We start from the raw sequence: 11,960 nt of genomic DNA, 5'->3' as shown, positions 1-11,960 counted from the left end.
CCTCTCTCCCGCCCTCCCGCCGGGACTCCCCTCCCGCCCGGCCGCCCCCCTCGCCGTCCCTCGCGCACCCCCGCCCGCGCCCCCGGCAGGCACAACTCCGGGCCGGCGCGCGGCGGCGGCGGCGTCGGCCGCGAGGCGCGAGGGGAGACGCCGGCCGGCCGGCGGGCGCACCGCACTGGTTGCTGGCGCGGGTCGCGCGGCGCCCGGGGACGCGCGCACGCCCGCCCGCCCGCCCGAGCACGCGGGAGGCCGCCGCGCGGACCCGCGCCCCGGGAGCGCGCACTGCCCTCGCGCGCGCGTGCCCCGGGGAGAGCGAGCGCCGCGCGCCCGGGCGCACGCCCGAGACAGAGCTTTACTATCTCGCTCCCTCTCGCGCCTCCCTCCGCGCTGGGCATTCAAACAGCTTCCCGACATCGCCAGCCAAGGATTTTTCCCCCTCTCCTTAGTCGCCGCTGTCCGTCCACCAGTACCTGCGGGGGGGAGGAGAGGAGGAGGAGGAGGAGGGAGGAGAGCGGAAAGAGGAAAAAGCATAAGCTCGAGCCTTCGGATCCGACCACGAACACTCCTGTCACAAACCCACCGCCCCAACAAATCTACCACAGCCGCCGCCGCCGCCGCCGCCGGTCACTTCTCGTCTCCGCGCTTTCTTTGCTTCTTGGCTCATCGGTTTGTTGGGGGGTAGATCTGGTGAAACAAATCTTCGCTCTTCAGCCACTTACATTTTTGGGGAGTTCCATAGAGTCTCCCTTCGGGGAGGGGGGGCTTCTTCTTCCTCCCTTCTCCCCCCTCGGTTTGGAGGTGGGTTTCTGTTGGATACGGCGCAAGGCTCTGGGCTCCTGGTGGCTTTTTTTTTTTTCCTACACCACCCCCCTCCCCTTTTTGATTTTTTTTTTTCCCCTCATCTTTTTTTTTTTTTTTTTTTGCTTCTCCTATGTGTGCATCTTAAAAAATAAATCCTGATTTTTGAAGCCGAGCCGGGGAAAATGGGCAACGGTGATTGGGACCGAAGGGGAGTCTCTCCGTCACTGTTGCTGGGACGCGTGCCTGTGCTGGTGTCTTAGAGCAAGAGCCTCCCTGAGCTTTCGGAGTGGAAGGTAAGGAAGGGGGTCCCGGGGTCACCTTCCCTCTGCCGGGGGCCGCCACCGAGGAGGAGCTGTGGGCCCGGTGTCTGGGAAGGGAGGACAGGGCACGGGAAGGCTGTTGCTGGCGAGTGGGCAGGCTGTGAGCAAATCCAACTGTCTGCATTTACTTAAACGCCGCAGTTGAAAAGTTAAGAGAAGTCTGATTTTCTTCAGGAGATTTGCTGGGTCGGAAGGAATAAGCAGAGAGACCTAGAAAACCTGGCAGTTGTGTGTGATTGGGGTAATTTTATGGAGTGGGGGGGAGAGGAATTTAGGTTAAAAGGAAGTTAATATAAGACGAGAGGCAGTGGGTTTTCTAGTGGGGGAGAAATAAAAAAAAAAAAATCAGTGGAGTGATGGCGCCGTCTATGTTCGACTAAACTAAAGTGTCTCCCAGAAAAAAATCAGTTTTGAGAATAGCTAAACTCAATGATGGTTTGCTTCTCAGCAAGAGGCAAATAATAAATAAATACAACATCCTTGACACCTCGGTGGCCAGCCCTTCGACACCCCCCCCCCATTCTTTCTTTAAGAGGGAAAAACAGTTGTTTGAACTGGCCCTGCAGTCTGAAGGGGGGGGAGGGCCAATGATTCATTTTTTTTTTTATTATTTAAGAACAAAACAAGACCCTGTACACCAAGACTGATTAAAAATAAAGAGCATTATATTGAGGGTGCTCTTGAGCATGCATGAAAGTGAAATCAGAGCTATTTCCTCACTCTGATCGTTGCTGAGCACGGCATTGCAGACATGCACTGTCAAAGAAATGGTAGCAAAAGTACGGATTTCATTAGGAAAAGAAATACGACCTCTTTTTGAGTTCCTGATTATAAAATGAAGCCCCCTTTCATGGATGGAATTCCTAATTTAGACACTTATTGTCACATTGGCTCTCAACGCCTACACTCTATCCTGAAGAACACTGCGCAGACCTGCATTGCCTGCAAAGTGCCACAGCAAAAAAAGGAGGAAATTATTTCTAGAATTTTTTACAACTTTCCTTGTTTTTTTAAACCTTTACATGCTCATTGGCTTTATTTTGTCAAGAATAAAATGCATTATTCATTGAGCTGTATGTTTGAAACAGAGAACACTGTTTTGATAGTCCCAGCAGTTCTGGTGTTATAAACTGCTGCTATATAGATTTAGAGTTGGGGCTGTTTTTGCCTATATCAAGACATAGAATTTGGATTATAATCTAAAAAATGCAGTTTGTCTTCAGGGACTTTGGTCGCTGGATTTGGTGTGCATGCGTTGCTGTGTGTTATGCAATGGGAAGGAAGAGGGTTTTATCCTTTGGTTCAGAGAGGACCCAGGCAAAGGCATGAAAACTCTTAACTATCTATATGTCTGTATGTCTGTCTCTGTTTACAGAACAGTGGAAGAGACTGCAGCCTAAAGACTTAAAATTAACTTGGCATCACTTTTATCAGCTCAAAGGCTAAACAAACAAACAAAAAAAAAGCACTGTCATTTATTATAAGAAATAACTTCTTAAAGGTTAAAGCTGAAAAATATTCAAGTTATTTTTGGATAACAACTTACAGAGGTAAATATAACCAAGGACTACTTTATTATACAAGGCCAGGGTTAAAAAAAATAAGAAAGAAAGAAAGAAAAGAAAAGAGGAGCTTTGGAGCTGTTGTTGGAAAGGGAGCAATTCAATAATTGAAATCTGCTAGGAAAGAAAATGCTAATGTCTTTCATTTACCATGTGTAAAGCTTGAATTACAGTCAATAACTCTAGATAAAATAGCCCTAATTAGAAAAAAAAAATTAAAAGACTGAAGCCAGCTCAATTACTGCAGTTCTGGGATTTTTCACTGACATCGCCTTTGGATACAGATACTAATACAGTGATCCACTTTATGTATCCCAAGAGGGCATGTCACATTGAAATGACTACCTTAAATCCTAGTTCTCAATGTTGATGTTGAACAACAAGTCTTCCCTATGTATTTACCCATCTATGCCCTTTCTCGGAGGATGGTTTTAAAATTCTGTTAATCCACATGAATGCCCCTGTTTTTTGCACAGGAATTTCTCATCAGTTCACATGGTGGCCCCTGCAAAGGCATGTAGGGACATTTGGGAGATGATGTTACATCTGTAACAAATTATCATTTGTGCTTTTAAAATTGTGGCTATAACTAATCATAATTACTTTTCACATTTAAGATGAAAGAAATAATGTGATGACAGCTGTTCCCAGATTATCAGATTAGATTTGGTGTGATGTTTACTGCAGGCAGAGGACAGAGGGAGAGAAAAGGTTGTATAGATTGATTAAAAATATTTCAACGATTAACATTTAGGTTATGATGCTGAAATACACAATGTTATCCATTTTCATCCTATTAAATGATAATGGGCATGGAGGAAAGCCTGGTAGATAAGTTAGGGCATTCTTATTAATAATCTATTAAATGTTATTTTTAAATTGAGCATTGAGAATTTGACCATTGTGAATGGCCACGTGAGGGCGCTGTTCACACAGCAACAGATAATTTCCCAGCGTTAAAAAATAAAAATTACCTGCCCTTCTTTTTAAAAAGGTTTTTTTTTTACTGAAATCTTGAAAACAGCTGGCTGTATTACTAAAAGGAGTTTATTTTGTCAATGCGTGTAGACTCCCACTTGCATTTTACTTTCATTACCATTTTTACAGGCCAAATGACATAGGATGAAGGCTGTTCGTAACCTGCTGATTTATATATTTTCCACCTATCTTCTGGTTATGTTTGGATTTAATGCTGCCCAAGACTTCTGGTGTTCAACTTTGGTGAAGGGAGTCATTTATGGATCGTATTCTGTAAGTGAAATGTTTCCCAAAAACTTTACAAATTGCACTTGGACGCTGGAAAATCCAGATCCAACCAAATATAGCATTTACCTGAAATTTTCCAAAAAGGACCTTAGCTGCTCTAACTTTTCCCTCCTGGCTTATCAGTTTGATCATTTTTCCCATGAAAAAATAAAGGATCTCTTAAGAAAGAATCATTCTATAATGCAACTCTGCGATTCCAAGAATGCTTTTGTTTTTCTACAATATGATAAAAATTTTATTCAAATACGTCGGGTATTTCCAACTGATTTCCCAGGATTACAGAAAAAAGGGGAAGACGATCAGAAATCTTTTTTTGAGTTTTTGGTATTGAACAAGGTGAGCCCAAGCCAGTTTGGTTGCCATGTATTATGCACTTGGTTGGAGAGCTGCTTAAAATCAGAAAATGGGAGAACAGAATCATGTGGGATCATGTATACAAAATGCACCTGCCCCCAGCATTTGGGAGAGTGGGGGATCGACGACCAGTCGCTGGTTTTGTTAAATAACGTGGTGTTACCCTTGAATGAGCAGACGGAAGGCTGCCTGACCCAGGAGCTGCAAACCACCCAAGTCTGCAATCTTACCAGGGAGGCCAAGCGACCACCCAAAGAAGGTAAATGCCCAAAGGAGAGGGGAAGATGGGGGTGGGGGTGGAGGGAGGACATTTAGGGGAATGAAGTTAAAACGTGTTGTTTCAACACACAGGCCTAATCATTGCTCCTTTAAAGACTCTGTCATCTTTGGACTCTGTCATTCATTTGATTTGTGATCTTCACTGCTAAAGGTCTCTTGAGATAGTTTTAGGTTTCAAGGTTTTAGAGATGAGGCAGTGAGAACAGGATAACTCAGCAATATACCCCGGAAGTGCGGGTGGAATATTCGGGAGAAAAGAGATGCAGAAACATGGATAGCTTAAACTGGTGGTTTGTTAGGAGGGAAAGGGGTGCTTTATTCAGGCTGCAGTCCCAAGGGAGACCTACACACTACACACACACACACACACACACACACACACACACACACACACACACACTCCACCTGTGAAATGGATTTGTAGAAGGCTCTCTCCTTTCCAGCCCAACAAGTTCTCTTCACTTCCTCTCTCCTATGACCTCTCTGTGCCCTACCCTCTCACTCCCCACCCCTTTCCAGATTTGGAATTGGGGCAACATGACTAAAAGCTTATGCAAACTCAGCATGCCTGTTTTGACCAATTACTTTCTGACACATGAAGACCGGGACGCTTCCCTTCTCCTCAGGCCTGGGATTTTGTTTGGGGTGCTTGGCACAAAATTCCCACACACTCACTCTTGCATGTGTCAAGAGAAACCCACTAGAAGTGCAAACTCTCCATGTCTTCCGCCTGAGAAGACAGCTGCTGGCGGGGGAGGACGCAGGATTAAAACACATACCTATGGATCCTTTAAGACCCTAGCTGCCTCTTGCTAATGAGTTTTTGTATTCATCGTTTTGGTCTCCTGTTGATATACAGTAAGAGAGAGGGGACATCTTAGAGATGAGCTAGATGGAAAAAAACACACAAAAAACAGTGCAATGGAAATGCAGAGGAAAAAGACAGTGCAGGAGTGATTATAGCTTTAGCCCAGTCCCCAGTGGGGGATCTACTACAGGATTTAAGATTGTGGATTATGTTTAATAATGCAAAAAAGCATGACATACATATTAGGAGAAAAATTACTTTCCTATTTGGAAGGTTAATGGATGTGTTCCATTTCTTTGAGGACAGGGCTGATGCAAATTCGTTTTTGCTCCCCAACCCTGCAACCAGAGAGTGTGTTGATTTCTTATGCAGGAAATGTTTTCTGATCACCACAAAGATCCCTGTCTGTGGAAAGGGACAGCCAAGCTCCAGTCCCTCTTTCCTTCCCTCCCCCAACAGAAGTTGTCTTTGTGGCCAATATAAAATTGACACGTTGTTGGAGAATTTTCTTTAAGGGTAGCCAAGGCTTTAAAGGGAGGGAGTGGTGGGGAAGAGACTAGCTTAATGCCTTTTCTCTGCTGGCTGCAATTTAAGGAATGGGAATTATGGAAGAGCAATGGTACAAGGGGAAAAGCCCTATTAGAAAATAAATGCAGACTAATGGCAAAGAGAAATGAGTGAAAACCTTTAAGATTTCTACAGGTCAGTGTTTCAGTAACAGCTGTGACTGAAGAAAACAAAGTGGTTTTAAATTACAGAGTTCTTTTCTCTAGTAAAAATCCCAGAGAAACACTTGCAACTGCAGGGATGGTATTTAACATCATTTAAAACTAATTAGTGTCCCCTAGAATAAGAAGATACAGTACACACACAAAAAATGTGGTTATAAGCTGGCTAATAAAACAGTTAATATCAGAATCTAGTTTCATTTGTTTTATTGTTGTTTTAATAAAATTTAGAAAATCTGTTTCTTCAATGGTTAAAATTCTGTCATCAAATTGATTCCTGATGACAATGGAGAGTGAATTCAGTTTTGCAGCCCTTTTATAGGAAAGATAGCAAGTGACAAAAACCAAGTTGTTGTGCATACATTAAGGATACTTTTCAGTGATTTTTTTGGTCTTGATCATGAGATACATGTTAAGACAATGCTGAGATTTATAGAAGCTGTGCTAGATAGCCATTTGTTTTGTAAATGAAAGTGATTTTAGATGTAAGATTTATAAATCACATGAGAGAATGTATATTTCTCGTCTCTAATTCACTGGCAAAATGAGAATGTAATACTGCCATAGGCAACTTAATGACTAAGATTATTATAATGCTAACAGAGCTGGACTAGGAAAAGTTTATATAATAGGGGCACAATATATGCTGTATCAGTAAAATTGTACAGCCTATATTGTCTATATTCTGAATTTGAGCTCTTTAATTATTTAGGTACTCTCAGTCAGAAAGGTAAGATGAATAATTCCTGATGACATAATTGTAGCTGATGCCTTTTGTAAGTGATTCTTATAAAATACAGGCAGCACTCATTACCTTACTCAAAGAACACCTTTTTGGCTATGCTGCATTATAGCAAAGGGATGTGAAGATCTATGGACTTTTGATTTAGTCAAATGGACACAAAGTATATTAAATTTTAAATATTTGATGTGAATGGCATATAAACTATTATGAAAGAACTATTTAATACCATTTGAAATAAACTACCACATAATGACATTCTTAGGGCTTAAGGTTAATAATTACATATAGTTCTGCTGCTCATATCTAATTTTATTCTGAAGTGTCATTTTATATGATAACATGTAATTCCAGCTTTTCAAATGAGGTTTTGAAAATGCTACTTATATTTTTATCTTACGTGATGATTTCCATTTTCTATAGTAAAGTAGTCAAGCTATCATGTATGTCATCAAAGGAATGAATACAAGATGACTCTCCACAGTTTTTTGACTTCCATTTTATTCACTGCAATAAATAGTGAGTCAGAGGGCCTACCTTGAGTAGAAATATTTTCCACTTGTATTACATTATAGAAGTGGCACAAATTTTGACAGAAGAGTCTTCACATTTAGTAGATGCAATTCTAGATTGTTTTGTGTGATATTGATGGTGATGACAAAGATATAACAAATGTTGAATATTGTGAATGTGCTCATTGGAATTACAAAATCACAATTAGTGTTGAGAAAATAGACATTCAGGAATGGGACATCTACTTTGAGATAGAACATTCTTTACTAGAACATTGTTTAATACTACATTTATGTACTGAAAAATTGCATAGCCAGAAAACAGCAAGAAGAAAACCTGTACTGTTTTTAGTGACACTAACAATTGCAGATGTTATCTTGAATATATCATATAAGTAAATTATTTGATGCTTATTAAAGTATTAAATTTTAGTACATTTAAGAATTTTCTTATTTAGGATCATTTTGACATGGGTGGCATGTGATTATGGAAAATTAATTGTCATTTTCCCAAATTTTTTGTGAAATTGTGAAAGTCAAGTAAATCAACAAAATAAAGCCTTTTTTTTTTTTTTTTTTCCAAATAATGATGTCTTATTTCAGGCAGTTTTTTTTAAACCTGTCAACACATAATGGATCTGTTTTTTTTAAAGGGAACCCAAATAACATTGCTATTTACCAGGTTTTTAGATACAAGTCTGGGGAAAGACTGGCATTTATTCACAAAGTCATCTTTAGTTTTCCTGAGGCCTTTACTATGCTTTATAGGATTCTTTTACTGAAGATAATTCTTGACTATGTAGCTAAGATATAAAATGTGATATAAGATATTATTTCTTACCACTTCATTAAAAATAATTAAAACAGTTTGGAGAGAAAAATTCCACACCAGGATATATAAATCACATAATAAGCCTTAATGGAATCTTTGTTTCCTACCAACATCAATGGCTCCACTTATGTGAAAGGAAATTGGGATCCCTGTATAGATTCCAGGAAATCTGAACACACACACTCATTTGTCTTTCCATTCTGCCTAATCCTTGGTATTCTACCACCCAAGGGAAGTCTCCCTATGTGCCTGTGTAAACTTTCATCCGAATCTGTGTGTGGTTGCATTTTTAGGCACATATTTGCAGTCTAGAGAAATGTGTGTCTCTGTTGATTCAATTGTCCTCATTTCTTTCTACTTTTGCTCTATCTGCCTTCACATTAGTTTTTGCACCATCTTTCGCTTTCCTCTTTACACTCCTTTGCTCTTACTTCCTTTGTAAATGACTGCCATGATTCCATACCCTTTACCACAATGTGGAAACTTATTGAATCTGTTCCTTGAAGAAACAGAGCATGATAGTTTGCTCTGCCTCTTCGCTGGATCTCATAACCTTTTGCACATATCATACTTCTGTTCTTGCATTTATCATATTCCAGTGTGATTTTCCATTTATATTTCCATCTTACTCCATCACACTTTGAGTCCTTCAAGTTAAAAAAAAAACAAAAAAAACCCTGGGTCTTTCAGTTGTCTAGCACAGTCTAAACAGGGTTTCAGTAAATACAGGTTGAAGTGAATGTTAAATGAACAAAACAAAAATATCTCAATAGGAAAGATAGCAATTGATTACAATCAAAAGAATAAAAGTACATCACTTTGGGAAAGCAACTACTTGTTACTTACTCTCCTCTAGCGGAAGATGGCTACCATTTATATCATTTCCAATTTCATTAATGCATTATTGATATTAATTCCTGATCTCCAAGGTGTATTTAATAACTTTTTTTAAAACAAGAAGAATGGGCCGGGCGCGGTGGCTCACGCCTGTAATCCTAGCTCTTGGGAGGCCGAGGCGGGCGGATTGCTCAAGGTCAGGAGTTCAAAACCAGCCTGAGCAAGAGCGAGACCCCGTCTCTACTATAAATAGAAAGAAATTAATTGGCCAACTGATATATATATTAAAAAAAAATTAGCCGGGCATGGTGGCGCATGCCTGTAGTCCCAGCTACTCGGGAGGCTGAGGCAGAAGGATCGCTCGAGCCCAGGAGTTTGAGGTTGCTGTGAGCTAGGCTGACGCCACGGCACTCACTCTAGCCTGGACAACAAACCGAGACTCTGTCTCAAAAAAAAAAAAAAAAAAAAAAACAAGAAGAATGGAGTTCTTGACCAGTATTCTTGATTTTATATATACTTATTTTAAAATATTAGTGATGAATATAACTTGCAATACATGGCAATGTAGAAAAAAGTTGTAAGATTTGCCAATTTCTGCCTATTTACCTGTCTTCATTTCTCTCTCTGTTTCTTCTGACCCTAGCATTACTTGTACAGTAATGACATTTCCCAAATCCTCTCTTCCACAGTGTGAAGGCAGACATATGCAGTGTCTTTCCAAGAAAGAGGAAAAGAAAAGAGTATTTGTATGTCACATTCAGTGCTTCTGTTATTCACTTTTGATTATGATCTGTATTATAATCAAATATGTATTATGATCAAATACAATAATGATAGAATTTAAACTGTGGACCTGGTCAAGTAAAATACCACACTTATTTCTTTTGCCATCTTAGAATTTTGTAAGACAATTTAGGAAGTAGCTCATATATGCAGCAAACTTCATAAAAGAAAACTCTATTATGTGATATATTTTGTTAGACATAGATTAAAATAAATATTAAAAATATTAATACATGAAAATTCAAGTGAAATGTGTTTGTGTCCACATGTTCAAAGCATGCACACATGTGCCAACATGTGTGTTTCAGTGGATTTCTATGACAGCTGTAGATAAATGTACTGCAAGTTAGTTTTAAGGTTTTAATAGCAATTTTTCTTCACTTATAATTCAGCTTTATGCATATTTTTATTTACTTTGTTTTCTAATAGGAGCAATTTTATTCTTAAACTGATATTTTCCCCCAGATTGCTACTTTTGTAAAACATGGTTTTTCTTTAGAGTCAGTCTGGTATATATTACCCATAAAAATAATCTGGCCCTTGGATCAGAAATCAGTGTTCATTAAAAAATAAGCTTCTCTTACTTTTTTAAAAGAGCATCCTGGGTTTTAATATCATAAACCAGAAAGAGCTAAATTTTAATCTGCCTTTTCATGATATTACTAATGCTCTTTGTTACCACTTTCTTCCTCTCAGATTATGTTAGTAATGCTTATTTCTCAGGGTACAGAAATACAGGAAATGACATCATGTATTTAAAAAGTTAATAAAATTAATGGCTTGGAATATTTTTGTTCCTAACAGTGCCTGTGGAAATTTCTTCCCAATTCAATTAACTGAGAAGAAATCAGAGAGGTATTAAAATTTTTAAGTGCATCACTTCATTGAAATGAAAAGAATGATTTGATATAAGATAGACTTGGGTTCCTAAAATGACTCAGCCACTTGGTAGTACCTTTGATAAGTGACTAAGGTTGACTCATTAATAACATGGGAATAATACCTACTGTAACGGAGCGTTATATTAAATGAGATTACACGTGTAAAACACTTAGCACATTGCTCAAGTATAGTAGACCCTTGGTAAATGGCACTGCCTTTTTCTTTTCCCTCAAACACCCTCCTTCAGCCTTTGATGGACCAAAACAGTTCCTGATTAAAACTCATATTTCAGACATGTCTATATTCTTATAAAATTTTGTCATAAATTGTTTAAAATTATAATTTTTATAGTTAATATACAGTAAAATAATCCAGACATGATAACCTATGTGCAAGATGGAAAAAGTTAACATTAAAAATGATAAACTAGGCCAGGTAGAGTGGCTCACATCTGTAATCCTAGCACTCTGGGAGGCCGAGGTGGGAGGATCGTTCAAGGTCAGGAGTTGGAAACCAGCCTGAGCAAGAGCGAGACCCTGTGTCTACTAAAAATACTAAAAATAGAAAGAAATTAATTGGCCAACTAAAATTATGTAGAAAAAATGAGCCAGGCATGGTGGCGCATGCCTGTAGTCCCAGCTACTCAGGAGGCTAAGGCAGAAGGATTGCTTGAGCCCAGGAATTTGAGGTTGCTGTAAGCTAGGCAGACACCATTGCACTCTAGCCCGGGCAACACAGTGAGACTCTGTCTCCAAAAAAAAAATGATAAACTAAATTTTCAAAGTGCTCGTACATTTCTTTTGTTGCTGTTTTTTGAGGGAGAGGACTTTAATAAATCTACCATATATAGAACTGGAATCCATTTTACTTTATTTTGTTTTGTTTTTGTTTTTAGCTGGGGGAGGAGGAATAACAAGGAGAAGAAGTGACTTTAGTAACCATGTGATGCTACATGGAAATTAGGTGGATCTGCAAAGTTTGGGGAGCCATTTGATACCGTGCTTTAATTGTGCGAGTATGCGTGTGTGTGTGTGTGTGTGTGTGTGTGTGTGTGTTTTATTGGGAGAAGAACAGTCATATCATTGGCTTAAAAGCATTCCTTCTTTGTTGTATTCCTTGTTATACAAGCATTTATTTATTTAGTGATTAGGAGTCTACTGAGTACTCAGCCCCCATGTTTTATGTATTGAATCCTTTTGGTAATGAGTGTAAACCTGGGTACTAGAGAAGGGAATTTGGGTTGGAAATTTGAAG

The 11,960-nt window shown here is 39.4% G+C and overlaps 2 protein-coding genes across 2 annotated transcripts in view; both read left to right on the top strand.

Moving 5' to 3' along the window:
• The first annotated feature begins 983 nt into the window (after positions 1-983).
• LOC142870963 (uncharacterized) lies at positions 984-1,061 on the top strand. The gene has a single exon (XM_076003245.1). The coding sequence runs from the start codon at positions 984-986 to the stop codon at positions 1,059-1,061; it is 78 nt and encodes a 25-aa protein (XP_075859360.1).
• Positions 1,062-3,805: 2,744 nt separating this feature from the next.
• ADGRB3 (adhesion G protein-coupled receptor B3) overlaps positions 3,806-11,960 on the top strand; it is a 682,014-nt gene continuing 673,859 nt past the window's right edge. The window contains exon 1 of the mRNA XM_012752558.3: positions 3,806-4,562. Coding sequence (XP_012608012.2) covers positions 3,806-4,562 — 757 coding nt within the window. The remainder of the gene's footprint in view (positions 4,563-11,960) is intronic.

The sequence above is a fragment of the Microcebus murinus genome, chromosome 5, assembly GCF_040939455.1.
Source record: "Microcebus murinus isolate Inina chromosome 5, M.murinus_Inina_mat1.0, whole genome shotgun sequence".
In the NCBI taxonomy this organism is placed as follows: domain Eukaryota; kingdom Metazoa; phylum Chordata; class Mammalia; order Primates; family Cheirogaleidae; genus Microcebus; species Microcebus murinus.
Note: the sequence above shows the minus strand (reverse complement) of the source record. Positions and strands in the feature narration are given on the sequence as shown.